General features: G+C 45.1%; 1 protein-coding gene across 3 annotated transcripts in view; it reads left to right on the forward strand.

Annotated features, from left to right (window-relative positions):
- The first annotated feature begins 12,528 nt into the window (after positions 1–12,528).
- vaspb (vasodilator stimulated phosphoprotein b) overlaps positions 12,529–14,681 on the forward strand; it is a 131,733-nt gene continuing 129,580 nt past the window's right edge. For 2 of the 3 annotated variants that reach the window (XM_063059901.1, XM_063059900.1), the window contains exon 1: positions 12,530–12,896. In XM_063059901.1, coding sequence (XP_062915971.1) covers positions 12,892–12,896 — 5 coding nt within the window. In that variant the 5' untranslated portion in view covers positions 12,530–12,891. Of the gene's footprint in view, positions 12,897–14,681 lie in introns of all 3 variants that reach the window. The other variant, XM_063059899.1, reaches the window with a different exon arrangement.

Below are 14,681 nucleotides of genomic sequence, written 5' to 3' on the forward strand. Positions count from 1 at the left end.
TTTTAACCAACAAGGAGGAGGAACCCCAGTAAGTCAAGAGTGAAAGTAACTTTTACATAGGTCTAAAAAGTCCGGTCTTTGGAATTCATGCGTGGGACTTCTCTGACAAAGCAGAACCCCATGGCTGCATGACTTTCAGTAATGCACCCAAGTGGGTTGTTCCCATGGGGCATAGGGCTGGCCTCTTAACTGAATTAACACAGGGACTCAGCTGGGTCAAATAACTATCATTTGAAGATTATTTATTGGCTGCTCCTAGATGCCCCTGATTGAATTGTCTGCACAGCCACTTCAGAGGGTAGCTTAGATTCACCCCCTATTGTTATGGTGCTGGGGTCATATAAAGGCCAGTCTCAGCAAGGAGAGGAGGTTTCCTTTCCTAAAAGCTACTGTGAACCAGTTGGATTTTTTTTTATGGTCAATTCTCATTCAGACCAGTATTTTTAACCCATCTTTGTGCAGTAGTGTTCTGGTGTGATCATACACCTAATCACTAACGTAGCTTTACTTCCAACGGGTGCCTTTAACATCACTGTGTAGGGCAATGACAGAGCAACGATAAGAGCCTCGCTAGGGGCAATCTGTCCAGATGTCGTCCACATTCTTGCCCAAGTGGACGGCACTTGAAACTATAAGTAATTATGGAGGTGCAGAGTTGTGGAGAGCCTAGTTCTAATGCCACCTTTTACCACTCCACTCCATTGGGAGACTGTTCTCCTTCTATTCCACCACTGACTTCAGTGTTAAAGTCATGAAGTTTGATTGCACTTCAGATAGTTGAGGAAATAAAGTCATACATTGTGGTTGTTTCGCAGAACTGTTATTAATGTTATTATGGTTCCTATTTATTGTTGTGGATGTTTAGAAAAATAATATAAATTAAATTATTGAGACCCCTGTTTAGAAGAATGTGTTTGTGTCAGTCCATTTTGAGTTTGCTGTCCGGTGGTGGTTGGTTGGTTGGTGGTGTAGTGGCACCTGACTTCAAGGTGAATGGTCCTGGGTTTGAATCTGGTTGGCTCCTTGCACGCTTTCTATCTGTGCTGGGTTGAGCGTCATAAAAATAGACAAAATGCCACCCGATGTGTACAAAGTGCGGAGATGAATCACAGCAGGGTGATGGCTAGGTTAGCTGAGGTCTACAGATCGTTCTACCACGGGTAGGGTCCATGAAGCTGTCATGAGCAGTGAGACAATGTATGTTCTGTGCATGGGGCTCCTTGGTACAAAATCGTATTGACCACGAGGCCCAAGGCTTCTCATTCTTTGTGGAGCAAGCAGAAAGACTCAGGATTGGGACTTAGTTTGGAGTGGAGATGTGCCTGTCAAGATCATGGTGGCTGGGGGGGAGCGTCAACAAGTACAATATTGTGCAGAAGTCTTAGGCACATTCAGTAATATAGCCAGGGTGCAGACTTTTGCACAGTACTATATTTATTAACGCAGAGCAGACAGCGGGTTTGTAAATCTGGTGGGAGCAAAGGATGTTGGGAATGGCGAAGGTGGAGTGCTGCAGGAGGGGTGTGGGACAGGTGGCAGAGAAGGAGTGCCGGGGCAGGGGGCAGGGGGCAGTGGGTTGCGGGTGCAGACACACCCAGCCCTGAGACACCTGGCAAGGACATTTGATCCCTAACAACTGGTTTATTGATCATTACAGAATGTCTCTCTGATGCTTCCCGCTCCCTCCCCTCTCCCTTCCCCTTTTCTCAACCACGATTCCCCTCTCCCTGTCCCCTTTTCCCAACCATGATTCCCCTCTCCCTGTCCCCTTTTCCCAACCATGATTCCCCTCTCCCTGTCCCCCTTTCCACTCTCAGTCCACAATAGAGACCCATATCAGAATCAGGATTATCATCACTCACATGCATCATGAAATTTGTTTTGTGCGGCAACAGTTCAGTGCAATACATAAAATTACTACAGTACTGTGCAAAAGCCTTAGGCACCCAAGCGATAAATATGTGCCTAAAACTTCTGCACAGTGCTGTAGCTGAGGAGCCTGAAGAGGAGAGGACTTTCTCACTTGTAGGAAATTCTGACCAGTGGACTCCACAGCTTCAGATCCAAGCAGGTAAGTACCCTAAAATGGATATCACATGCTTGACAACTTGCTCCTAAATGAGTAGCCAATTTAGTCTGCACAAATTCTTTGTTAGCATAAATTAACAAATTAACAAATTCTTTGTTAGTCCAAGACCGAAAGAAGCTGCAGAAGATCATGAACACGGCGCAGCACATCACACAAACCAATCTTCCGTCCGTGGACTCACTTTACACCGCACGCTGTTGGAGCAGTGCTGCCAGGATAATCAAGGACACGACCCACCCAGCCAACACACTTTTCGTCCCTCTTCCCTCCGGGAGAAAGTTCAGGAAAAGACTCATACAGCCAGATTTGGGAACAGCTTCTTTCCAACTGTGATAAGACTGCTGAACGGATCCTGACCCGGATCTGGGCCGTACCCTCCAAATAGCTGGACCTGCCTCTCGGTTTTTTTGCACTACCTTACTTCCCGTTTTTCTATTTTCTATTTATGATTTATAATTTAGATTTTTAATATTTACTAATTTTAAGTATTTTTAATCTTTTTAATATTTAATATTTGTAATCCAGGGAGCGGGAAGTGCAGAATCAAATATCGCTGTGATGATTGTACGTTCTAGTATCAATTGTTCGGTGACAGTAAGTATAAAGGAATTCCTATACCAAAATGCCTACATGCACGTTCTATTTAGCCATCATAAGAGTATAGAAGGTAATGGTTAGTGTGTGCTTTACAGCACCGGCGATTGGGATTCATTTCCTGCTTATCTCCAGGTGCTCCGGTTTCCTCCTACGTTCCAAAGTGTACGGTTAGGGTTAGTAAGTTGTGGGCCTGCCACCATGGTGACACTTGTGGACCGCCCCAGCACATCCGTGGACTGTGTTGGTCATTGACGCAAATCATTTATTTCAATGTATGTTGCGACGTACATGTGACAAATAAAGATAATTACAAAGTAAATGGCAGGATACTTGGTAGTGTGGAGAAGCAGAGGGATCTGGGGGTACATGTCCACATATCACTGAAAGTTGCCTCACAGGTGGATACGGTAGTTAAAGCTTATGGGGTGTTAGCTTTCATAAGTCGAGGGATAGAGTTTAAGAGTCACGATGTAATGGTGCAGCTCTATAAAACTCTGGTTAGGCCACACTTGGAGTACTGTGTCCAGTTCTGGTCGCCTCACTATAGGAAGGATGTGGAAGCATTGGAAAGGGTACAGAGGAGATTTACCAGGATGCTGCCTGGTTTAGAGAGTATGGATTATGATCAGAGATTAAGGGAGCTAGGGCTTTACTCTTTGAAGAGAAGGAGGATGAGAGGAGACATGATAGAGATGTGCAAGATATTAAGAGGAATAGATAGAGTGGATAGCCAGCGCCTCTTCCCCAGGGCACCACTGCTCAATACAAGAGGACATGGCTTTAAGGTAAGGGGTGGGAAGTTCAAGGGGGATATTAGAGGAAGGTTTTTTCACTCAGAGAGTCGTTGGTGCGTGGAATGCACTGCCTGAGTCAGTGATGGAGGCAGATACACTAGTGAAGTTTAAGAGACTACTAGACAGGTATATGGAAGAATTTAAGGTGGGAGGTTATATGGGAGGCAGGGTTTGAGGGTCAGCACAACATTGTGGGCTGAAGGGCCTGTAATGTGCTGTACTATACTATGTTCTATGTTCTATAATCTTAAATCTTAAATTAGGGCAGGGGAATTATTATGCGCCCTGCAACAAATGGGCAAGTTCTCTGGCTTGCTGTGCCATGCACTGACCCAGTTCGTAGTACAGTGTAAACCTTCTGTAGTTGGGGTGTGAAGTCTGCATCTGAGCCCTCTGTCACAAAGCTGATGTGTGACCTCACCCTCTGCCAGCTGATACCCTCAAAACCCGGACAGCTCAGTCTTATTTGCCTTGATGTCCCCATTTCATGGTTTCTCCATTTGAATTTTTCAAAGCTGACGGTCCAGTCTGGATTCACAGAAGTATGCCAAATAAAAGCATAGGGATGTGTTGGATTCAGCTAAGAGAGATAACTACTTTCATTGATACGGCCTTTCACAACTCTTAGGCTTTTCCTTACAAATGAATTCTCAGTAACTGGTCAATAATAATGGTAGCAATGATTGTACATCCAAAATTACCCTTAATGGAGTGGTTTGCTGACCCATTACAATTGGCTGCCTAAGAGTCAATAAAATTGCTGTGGGATTATACTGTATTGTGTTCAGTTCTGGTCATCTCATTATCGGAAGGATGTGGAAGCTTTAGAGAGGATGCAGAGGAGACTTATCAGGCTAGACTTGAGAGATTTGGAGCGATGAAGGATGAGAGATGACTTGAAAGAGGTGTACAAGATGATTCAAAGTGCATTTATTATCAAAGTGTCCATACAGAATGCATCCCTGAGATTCGTCCTCTCGCAGGCAGCCACGAAACAGAAACACCATGGACCCGTTCGAGAAGACGTCAAACACCCAGTGCACAAGAAAAGAACAAATAGATCGAGTGAGAAGCCAGAGACTTTTTCCCAGGGTGGAAATGGCTAATACGAGGGGGCATAATTTTAAGGTGATTGGAGGAAAGTGTGGGTAGGTTATTTACACGGAAAGTGACGGGTGTGTGGAACATCCTACCAGGGGTGATGGTAGAGACAGATATATGAGGGTCATTTCTCTTCGGTGGGCTCATGGATGATAGAAAAATGGAGGGCTATGTGGGTGGGAAGGGTTAGATTGATCTTAGAGTAGGTTAAAAGGTTGCCACAACATTTTGGACCATCGGGCCTGTATTATGCTGCAAAGTTTCTGTGTTCCTAATATATCAGTCAGGGTAGGTTGGCTTAGTTCACTTTCCCTCCTCCCACCATTTTATTTTGGTATCTTCTCCACTTCCCTCTCAGTCCTGAAGGATATCAGCCCAAAACATTGACTGTTTACTCTTTTCAATAGATGCTGCCTGGCCTGCTGAGTTCCTCCGGCATCTTGTGCGTGTTGCTCTGGATTTCCAGCATCTGCAGAATCTCTGGTGTTTGTTATTTCACTCTATTTATTTCAAGATACAGCCCTTCCGGCCCAACCAACCGGCTGCTCAATAACCCATCTGCCTACTCTAGCCTCATCACGGGACCAAGTAACCGGTACGTCTTCGGACGGTGGGAGGAAACTGGAGCAGCCTGAGGAAACTCACACGGTCACGGGAAGAACATACAAACTTTCTTACAGAGGATAGCGGGATCAAATTCTGAACTCAGACACACTGAGCTGTAACAGTGCCATACTAACCAGCCATACAACCCCGGCACCTGTGTTCCGAAAAATGGCCATGACTGAAGCAGATGAGTTTCTAGAGATCGGCAAAATTCTCCCCAACCTCATGGACCTACATCTCTGGAGCAGTTTGTCTGGTCATTTGAACTTTTTTTGTTTCCGGAATCTTCCTAAATGCAAGTGTTTCCTTTGTTAACACAATCCAAAAGTTCATTAGCTGTAAAATGCTTTGTAATGTCCTGAAAGGTAGATGTTGAGTTATTTTTATAGGACCATACGATATAGGAGCAGAATTAGACCATTTGGCCCATTGAGTCTGCACCGCTGGTTCATCCATTTCCTTCTAAGCCCCAATCTCCTGCTTCACCCCCCCCCAACACCCCACGTATCCTTTCATGCCCTGACTGATCAAGAACTTAGCAACCTCTGCCTTAAGTATACACACAAAAACTTGGCCTCCACAGCTGCCTGTGGTAAAGAATTCCACAGAATCACAACTCTGGCTAAAGAAATTCCTCATCTTCATTCTAAAAAGACTGCCCTCTATTCTGAGTCTATGTCTTCTGTGCTTAGACTCCCTCACCTTAGGAAACATCCTCTCCACATCCACTCTGTCAAGGCCTTTCACCATTTGATAAGTTTCTATGAAATCCCTCTTCATTCTTCTGAATTCCAGTGAGTACAGGCCCAGAGTCATAAACGCTCTTCAAATGACAAGCCGTTCAATTCCGGAATAATTTTCGTGAGCTTCCTTTGAACCCTCTCCCACGTCAGTACATCCTTTCTAAGAAAAGGGGCCCAGAACTGCTCATAAACTCCCAAGTGAGGCCTCACCAATGCCCTATAAAGCCTCAACATTACATCCTTGCTTTTATATTCTGGTCCCCTTGAAATTAATGCTAACACCACATTTGCCTTCCTCACCACTGACTCAACCAGCAAATTAACCTTTAGGGAATCATGCACGAGGACTCCCAAGTCCCTTTATAGTGAAATAAAATTCTTCAGCGGCTATTTGTGTTATTTAAACCAACATTATCCCAATTATAGAGCAGGAAAACAGACCATGCCAAGCCATTTACACTAATCCTACATTCATCTCATGTTTTCACCCCATTCTTATCACACCTCCCCCAGACTCTACCTCCCTTCTATACTTGGGTCAGGATGGGGCTCTGGCAGGGCGACACAGTGGCTCTACCAACTATTCACTGGATTAAGAAGGAAAGATTTTATTTATTTGTCTGCCTGCCTGCCTGCCTGTCTATTTATTTATGTAACTGGGTAGGTAGATAGAATCAGGGCAGAACAGGCCCTTCCGGCCCTTTGAGGTGCGCTGCCCTGCATTACCCAATTTAATCATAGCCTAATCACAGGACAATTTACAATGGCCAATTAACCTACCAACCAGTACGTCTTCGGACTAAGGGAGGAAACCGGAGCACCCGGAGGAAACACACAGAGTCACGGGGAGAACGTACACACTCCTTACAGGCAGCGGCGGGAAATGAACCCGGATTACTGGTACTGTAAAGCATTGTGCTAACCACTAAGTTACCACGCTGCCCATAATCTATTAGAACAAAATTTAGAAATGGAATTCAAAATCAGGTTTATTATCAGAGGTATATGAAATGAAATGTGTTTTACAGGGGCATGCAGTACGGAGTAAGAGATAAATGTTACTGTGAGTTACAAAAATAAATAATTAGTGTTGAAGATGAATATTGTGATGGTGTTCATGGACCTTTCAGAAATCTGATGGCAGAGGGGAAGAAGCTGTTCCGAGAATGTTCAACACAAGAGATTCAGAAATCTTGAGCAACACGCTTAAAATGCTGGGGGAGCTCGGTAGGTCAGGCAGCACCTATGGAGAGGAATAAACAGTTGGTGTTTCTGGCCGAGAGCTTTCATCAGGACCTCATCTTCCTCCCTTTCCAATTCTGCTGAAGACTCTCAGTCTGAAACATTGGCTGTCTATTTGTCTCTTAAAGGTTTCTACCTCCTCCCCAGTGGTAGCAAAGCGGAGTGGGCATGTACTGGGTGGTGGGGCTCTTTAACTCTTGAGACATCATCAGCAGCATTATATGTGCCGTGTCGTATGATGTAGGCGATCACAGTCTTTCCATGACCATGATTGTTCTTGGCCAGTTTTTCTACGGAAGTGGGTTTGTCATTGCTTTCTTCAGGACAGTGTCTTTACAAGATGAGTGACCCTAGCCATTATCAATACTCTTCAGCCTGGCATCGGTGGTCACATCACCAGGACTTGTGATCTGCACCGGCTGCTCATACGACCATACACCACCTGCCCCCATGGGTTCAAGTGACCCTGATTGGGAGGGTGGGGGGAACGCTGGGGTGGCTAAGCAGGTGCTACACCTCGCCCAAGGGTGACCTGCAGGCTAGCAGAGGGAAGGAGCACCTTGAGACTTATCTAGTGATGCAACTAGTCAGAATGCTCTCCACCGTACGTCTGTAGAAATTTGCAAGTGCCTTCACTGTGCTAATGCATCATATGCTCCAGCTTTGCTTACCTAAGGAATAGCAGACCATGGATATTTCCTGTGCTTCCAGGGGAGGAGTGATGAGACACAGTCACAAGTGCACGCATGTGTGTGTGTGTGTGATGAAGTCACTTAATTGTATCATAACATTTCCATTACACAAAAATGCTGTTTCTCAGTTCCAGGAAGGCAGAAGGCAGATAACTACCCCACTGGCTTTGCCTGATCACTGCTTTCAGAAGATCAGGTTGGCTATTTTTGCTTGAAAGGGGTCACTGGCTTCGCAAAATGTCATGGAAATCAAGTTCCTACCGCAGCCCAAGATGAGCCACAAAATTCATGGAAAAAAGCGGTTAAAAATAGATAACTTGGACCTCCTCACCACCCCACAGCAGAGGAGTGGAGTTCCTCTTGCAGATAGCTTCCAATTGTTTGGCATATTAATCTCTCAAAATTTGATAAGTGCAACTCAGAAAAGGAAAAGGGCTGCAGTGTCCATGTCTGGCACGAGGAGATTGTCTTTTAAGTGTTCAAGTTTTGAGTGAAAGACGGGAAGAGTTGATCTAGCTGTCAGCTGAACTTGTCTGGTCTAGATTAGTACCTGGAATTCATTACAAATTCCTGGTTTATTGCATAGTTTTCCTTCAGCTTTTCACGTTGATTCTTGCCGCAGTTTGTTTTGAACCCAAGCCTACTCTTCTCACAGTGGCCACTTTATTAGGTACACTGGTGCACCTGCTCATTAATGCAAATATCTAATCAGTCAATCGCAGCACAGCAACTTCATACGTAAACACATGCAGACGTCATCGAGAGGTTTTCAGACCAAACATCAGAATGGGGAAGAAATGTGACCCAAGTGACTTTGACTGTGGAATGATTGTTGGTGCCAGACAGGGTGGTTTGATTATCTCAGAAACTGCTGATATCTTGGGATTTTCACGCATAACTGTCTAGAGTTTACGGAGAACGGTGTGAAAAACAAAAAAAAAATCCGGTGAGCGGCAGTTCTGTGGGTCAACACAGCTTGTTCATGAGAGAGGTCAGAGGAGAATGGCCAGACTGGTTCAAGCAGACAGGAAGGCAGCAGTAACTCAAATATCCCCATGTTACAGCAGTGGTGTGCAGAAGAGCAACTGTGAACGCACAACATGCCAAACCTTGAAGCGGATGGGCAGAAGACCACAAACATGCACGTGGAGCGTTAAGATGGCGCCAAGTGGCTGCCTCTTCGAGCCTGTCTGCGAAAAACAGGTTATTTCCTCTCTTTAATGTCTTCTATTCCTTTTCAAGGTGGTTGGGGTTCTGTCGAGGTCCTGATCTGCAAGTGGCACTCAAACTGTGTTTTTTTTTATGGCAGATGAGTTCCTGTACCTGGAGCTCGTTGGCCGATCGTTTTCCGACATTCTCCAGGCACGGCTTGGAAGATGGCGGCCCTGTGGACGACTGATTTCAGGCGGGTGTTGCCAACTGGGGCGTTGCGGGAGATGGAACATCAGGATTTCGCTGCGGTGGATGTGTGGAAAAGCGACGCGGCAGGCTGTAAAATTGTAACAGTGACTGTCAGTCTTCCATTTCGCTGTGAGATGGGTGCTATCTCTCTGTCCCTTGTTAGTGAGAGAGAGGGAGCCTGGGGCATGTCGAACTGTAGGGTAAACAATGGTTTTTGTTGACTGCAGATCATGGTCTCTCTTTGGGTGCTTTGCTCTTGCCAGGTGAGTGCTGGGTGCTTATGCTCTTGCCAGGTGGGGGAGGTTGATGCATTGATGCTTTGCTGTTTCATGCGCGTGGTGGTGGGGGGGGGAGAGGGGGCTTTGGGGTTTTAATGTATTTTTGTCATTCATTCTTTTGGAGTTTTTCTGTTTTTCATGGATGTCTGCGAAGACAAATGTTTCAGGTTGTGTACTGTGTACATTCTCTGAGAATAAACAGAACCATTCGGATTTGGACATACACTCAGTGGCCACTTTATTAGGTAGAGGACTATATCCAATAAATACAATAGAATCAATGAAAACCACACAAAGACTGACAAGTAACTGACTGCGCAAATAAAAAAATAATAAGTAAATAAAATAATACACAGAACATGGGTCCTTGAAAGTGAGTCCATAGGCTGTGTTTGTTTATCTGTTCTGAGCTGAGGTGAGTGAATTGGTTCAGGAGCCTGATGGTTGAAGGGTAATAACTGTTCCTGATCCTGGTGGTGTGGGATCTAAGGCTCCTGTATCTCCTGCCCGATGGCAGTAGTGAGAAGAGTGCAGGGCCCAGATAGTGATGAATGCTGCTTTTTTCATGGCAGCGATTCCTGTAGATGTGTTGAATGGCGGGGAGGGCTTTTCCTGTAATGGCCTGGATAGTATCCACTGCTTTTTGGTGGATTTTCCATTCTTGGGCATTGCTGTTTCCATACCATAGAGGTAGCTAGCATTGTTTTTAAAAGCATCATGATTAGAGGAACAGGAAGTCAAAGGCTCAGTTTTGCATGCAGTACCCATCTTTCAGTTGCCAAAAGCTGCTGAGCTCCTGAGACAGCAAATCCATTTCCAGCCAGTTCCATGGGTTGAAATTGATGCCTTGGTGCCAGGAATCCCCAATGTGATCAGTAAAAGGACAGAATATTTTCTTTAAATTCAGGAACTACAGCTCATTGCAATATTTGGATTTCAACTTCATCATTTCGGTGCAAATTTTCAAAGCAGGACGTGGGTCTAACCAGAGGGAAGCCACTTCCCTCCTCTTCTCAACTATTTCCCCCACCCACCCCCACCAACCTTGCCAATACCGGTTAAGGGGACCAATCAGACTGGTGGCTGGTTCCCCACTTCAAGCTGGTTTAACATTTTATGGTGTGTTTTTGACGGCTTTGGATGATTCACTTAGCCTGTGATGAGCAATGGTTTTCCAGCATTGTGTGCTTCTTCATGTGGTTTAAAGATAAAAACTAGCTTATTTTGTCACATGTACGCCAAAATACATCAATGCCCAACAAAGTTCAAGGATTGTGGACTTCAGAAAGGGTAAGATAAGTGAACACACACCAGCTCTCATAGAGGGATCAGGAAGTGGAAAGAGTGAGCAATTTCAAGCTTCTGGGTGTCAACATCTCTGAGGATCTATCCTGGGCCCAACATATCGGTGCAGCTACAAAGAGGGCACTGCAATGGCTATATTTCATTGGGTAGCAATCCTGAGATCTAATCTGAGATCCTGTCCTTTAACTTTGCACCTAACTCCCTGAACTCAGTTTGCATGACCTTGTCACCCTCTTGAGCCACGCCATTGGTACTGACGTGGACCATGACCTCTGGTTGCACACCCTCCCACCTAAGAATGCCGTGGACTTGGTCCGAGATGCCCTTAACCCTGGCACCTGGAAGGCAACATACCATCTGGGAATCTTGTTCTCATCCATAGAACTTCCTGTCTTTTCCCCTAACCAATGAATGTCCTATCAGTACAGCTTGCTTCCTCTTCCCACTTGCCTTCTGAGCCAAACTCAATGCCAGAGAACTGACCGCCTCGGCTTTTCTCCGCTAGGTCATCCCGTCTGCAACACTATCCAAAGCAATATACCTGTTGTTAACGGGAATGGCTACAAGGGTACTCTGCACTAGCTGCCTATCCCTTTTCCCCCACCTGACAGTCACCCAGTTATCTGCTTCCTGCACCTTAGGTGTCACTACTTCCCTGTATTTTCCACCTATCAACTCTTCAGCCTCTCAAAAGGGCTGGAGTTCTTCCAGTGCCAGCTCCAACTCATTAACACGGAGTGTTAGAGACTGCAGCCGGAGGCACTTCTCACAGGTTTGGTTGCCAGGGACACCGGAGGTCTCCCTGCCTTCCCACATCCTACAAGAGGAGCATTCAACTATCCTGCCTGACATCCCCTATTGCTCTAAGTGGGCAATAAGAAAGGAAAAAGAATGAACAACAAAAAAGGCCAATAGATATCATCATTATCATGTTGGGTGATTATAGTCTCATGACCATTCTTGCAAATTTTTCTACAGAGGTGGTTTGCCATTGCCTTCTTCTGGGCAGTGTCCATACAAGATGGGTGACCCCAGCCATTATCAATACTCTTCAGAGATTGTCTGCCTGGTGTCAGTGGTCACATAACCAGGACTTGTGATCTGCACCAGCTGCTCATACGACCATCCACCACCCGCTCCCATGGCTCCACGTGACCCTGATCAAGGCAGCCAAGCAGGTGCTACACCTTGCCCAAGGGTGACCTGCAGGCTAGTGGGTGGGTGGGGGAAGGAGCACCTCACACCTCCCTGAGTGGAGACCGTATCTGCGCCAGCCCAACTGTAAATAAATTCTACTAAACATGATAAATGATGCAGCTGCTGGAAAGCCAAAACAACGCACACAAAGCGCTGGAAGAACTCAGCAGGCTGGGCAGCATCTGCGGAAAAGAGTAAGCAGTCGACGTTTCGGGCCGGGGACCCCTCTTCAGGACTGAAGCCCGCAGGTGCTGGAAATCTGAAGCAACACGCACAAGACATTATGTGTGTTGCAATAAGTACCACTACTACACTAATCCAGGGGCTCCTCCCTCTCCAAGTAGCGGAAGAACCGCGCACACTGTGAGCCTTGGGTGCAGTGTGAAATGTTCTTTTGCAGGATTTCCCTTTTTAAGTGGATGGTGTCCATTGCCCTTTTAAATCATGCTGGCGGAAGTGTAAGGCTGTGCATTGTGGGGCTAGGCGGGTGTGTGAATGCGGGGAGCAGAGTGAGTCAGAGTGGTTCCAGTGTATCCCGGAGAGTAGCAGGGGGGCGCAAGCATGTTGTAACAGGACTGGTGTACTGTACACTGTTCAGCAGGTACACCGCGCAGCTGGGGAGGATATACACAGAAACCAATAAAACACGCCCTTTCAGATTTCTAACTCTCCCTTTACACTGCAAGGAAGCAAAGAAAGGCGGTGAGACAGAGAGAGAGAGAGAGAGAGAGAGAGAAATCAGCGGTGTGTGGAACCCAAAAGAAAACGCAAGACCAGGAAATTAGTCTGTAGTACCTCTGCTAGCCTCGATAGATCGGTGAAGGTCAAGTCCCACCGAAGCCGAAGATGAGGTAGGTTTCCATCTTTTGTCAATTTCCGGACCGGTTCGCTTCTAATAACATGCTCGTTTCAATGTGGAATTAGTTCTGAGTAGTCTCCAGGTCTGACTTTTGAAATGCTGGCGTTAAAAAAAGTGGGCGAATGTTTCACTCGTATGTCTGCGGGTTGATTAACGAAACGGGGCTTTCTCTGAAGTTTGGTGGTGTAAGATTGATCTTTCTCTTCGGCGCAATGGACCGTGAGGTTCAAAGTTTCCATGAAACTGATTAATTTATACAGTGTGGTTTTACCATCTGTAACTTCAGTGTTTTTTTATATTAAAAAAATACCTTGTGCAGTGAATTGTGCAAATTCACAATTCGCTGTGTAGTAAGTTTCTTTCTTTGGTAGAGAGTCACCAAATCTAAATTAATAGATTTGTTTGCTTTGAAAGATTAGTGTTTGATGTTATCGTCGTTTCTGGTTATGTGAACAAAAGAAAACGTTTTTGAGATCTATCGATCCTGGGTCGCTTGGAACAGCGGGTGGTTGTGATGAAGATCGTTTAGTGTTATTTCCAGTACACAAGTGTAAAGGAGAGCGAAATGATTCTGGATACATCGGGACCAATACATTTTGGCCCAATTAAGCGGTTGTCCTAATTAGCCGAAGTAGCTGCAAAGGTATTTATAAAAACAAACTGGGTAACAAATTATGTATTTAAATGAAATACAGAACAAATTAGAACACCGCCAATAGTATTATAAAACTGTGTATAAGTTCCTAATAGTTATCATCGGAGGAATTAATCCAGTATGTGCAATGAACCAAATCAGCACAGACTCCTAGTGCAGATGATGGACTGCCTTCAACAATTGCATCCTCCAAATCTTCATTTTCATTGTAACATTCAAGATGATTGCCAATACCTTCAAATTATTTGTAGTGCCTAACTTGTTGAAATCGTGAAATTGTTTCATTTTCACTCCCAGCCGTTTCTGGACTCTCCAAGCCTGAATGCTTGAAACCACAGTGAACAAAACGGTTCGGAATTGGCTTACTGCTTATTTCTCACCAAATGTCAGTGACATCTCCTGCCCTAATCAAGCGGCAGGGTCCTTCAAATAAACAAACGGACTCCCGGCAATTTTCTCGATTAGTTTTTGTTCTTTAGAAGTTGTCCCAAATAAGTGGCTGCCCCTATTAACCAATGACCCAATTAACCGGGTGATCTGATGCAGCACATAAGACACATAATAAGATCAACAATGTAGTAAGAAAAAAACAATAAGATAAATAATACATAAGATACATATACATTGTATGTCCATAAAGTGATGCTAGGTACAGGAGTGTCTGTACATAAGGTGACTCTGACAGGAAATAATAAAGTAGTGGTATTGGGGGATTGTGGAGGAGTGGGTTAGTGGGTGATGGTGCTAATCAGCCTTACTGCTTGAGGTAAGTAACTGAATTTCACAGATTCACCACCCTTGGGCTAAAGAAATTCCTCCTCCTCTCTGAACTAAAACGACGTCCTTCTAATCTGAGGTTGTGCCCTCTAGTCCTAGACTCTCCCACCTAAGGAAACATCCTTCAAGATTGCTTAAAGTCATGATTGTTTAATGCTACTTCCTGTGCAAAGGAGAATTAAATAATTGTTACTCCAGATCTGATGCAGTACAAAACACACAATAAGATAAAGATACAATAAATATAAATGCATAAGACAAACTGTAGGTCCATAATGTGATGCTAGGCACAGGAGTGTTGGTGATTCTACGTTCATTTGCTGTTAATTCTAACAGCTTCCGTTC

This window comes from Mobula hypostoma, chromosome 10 (genome assembly GCF_963921235.1).
Source record: "Mobula hypostoma chromosome 10, sMobHyp1.1, whole genome shotgun sequence".
NCBI classification, from domain to species: domain Eukaryota; kingdom Metazoa; phylum Chordata; class Chondrichthyes; order Myliobatiformes; family Myliobatidae; genus Mobula; species Mobula hypostoma.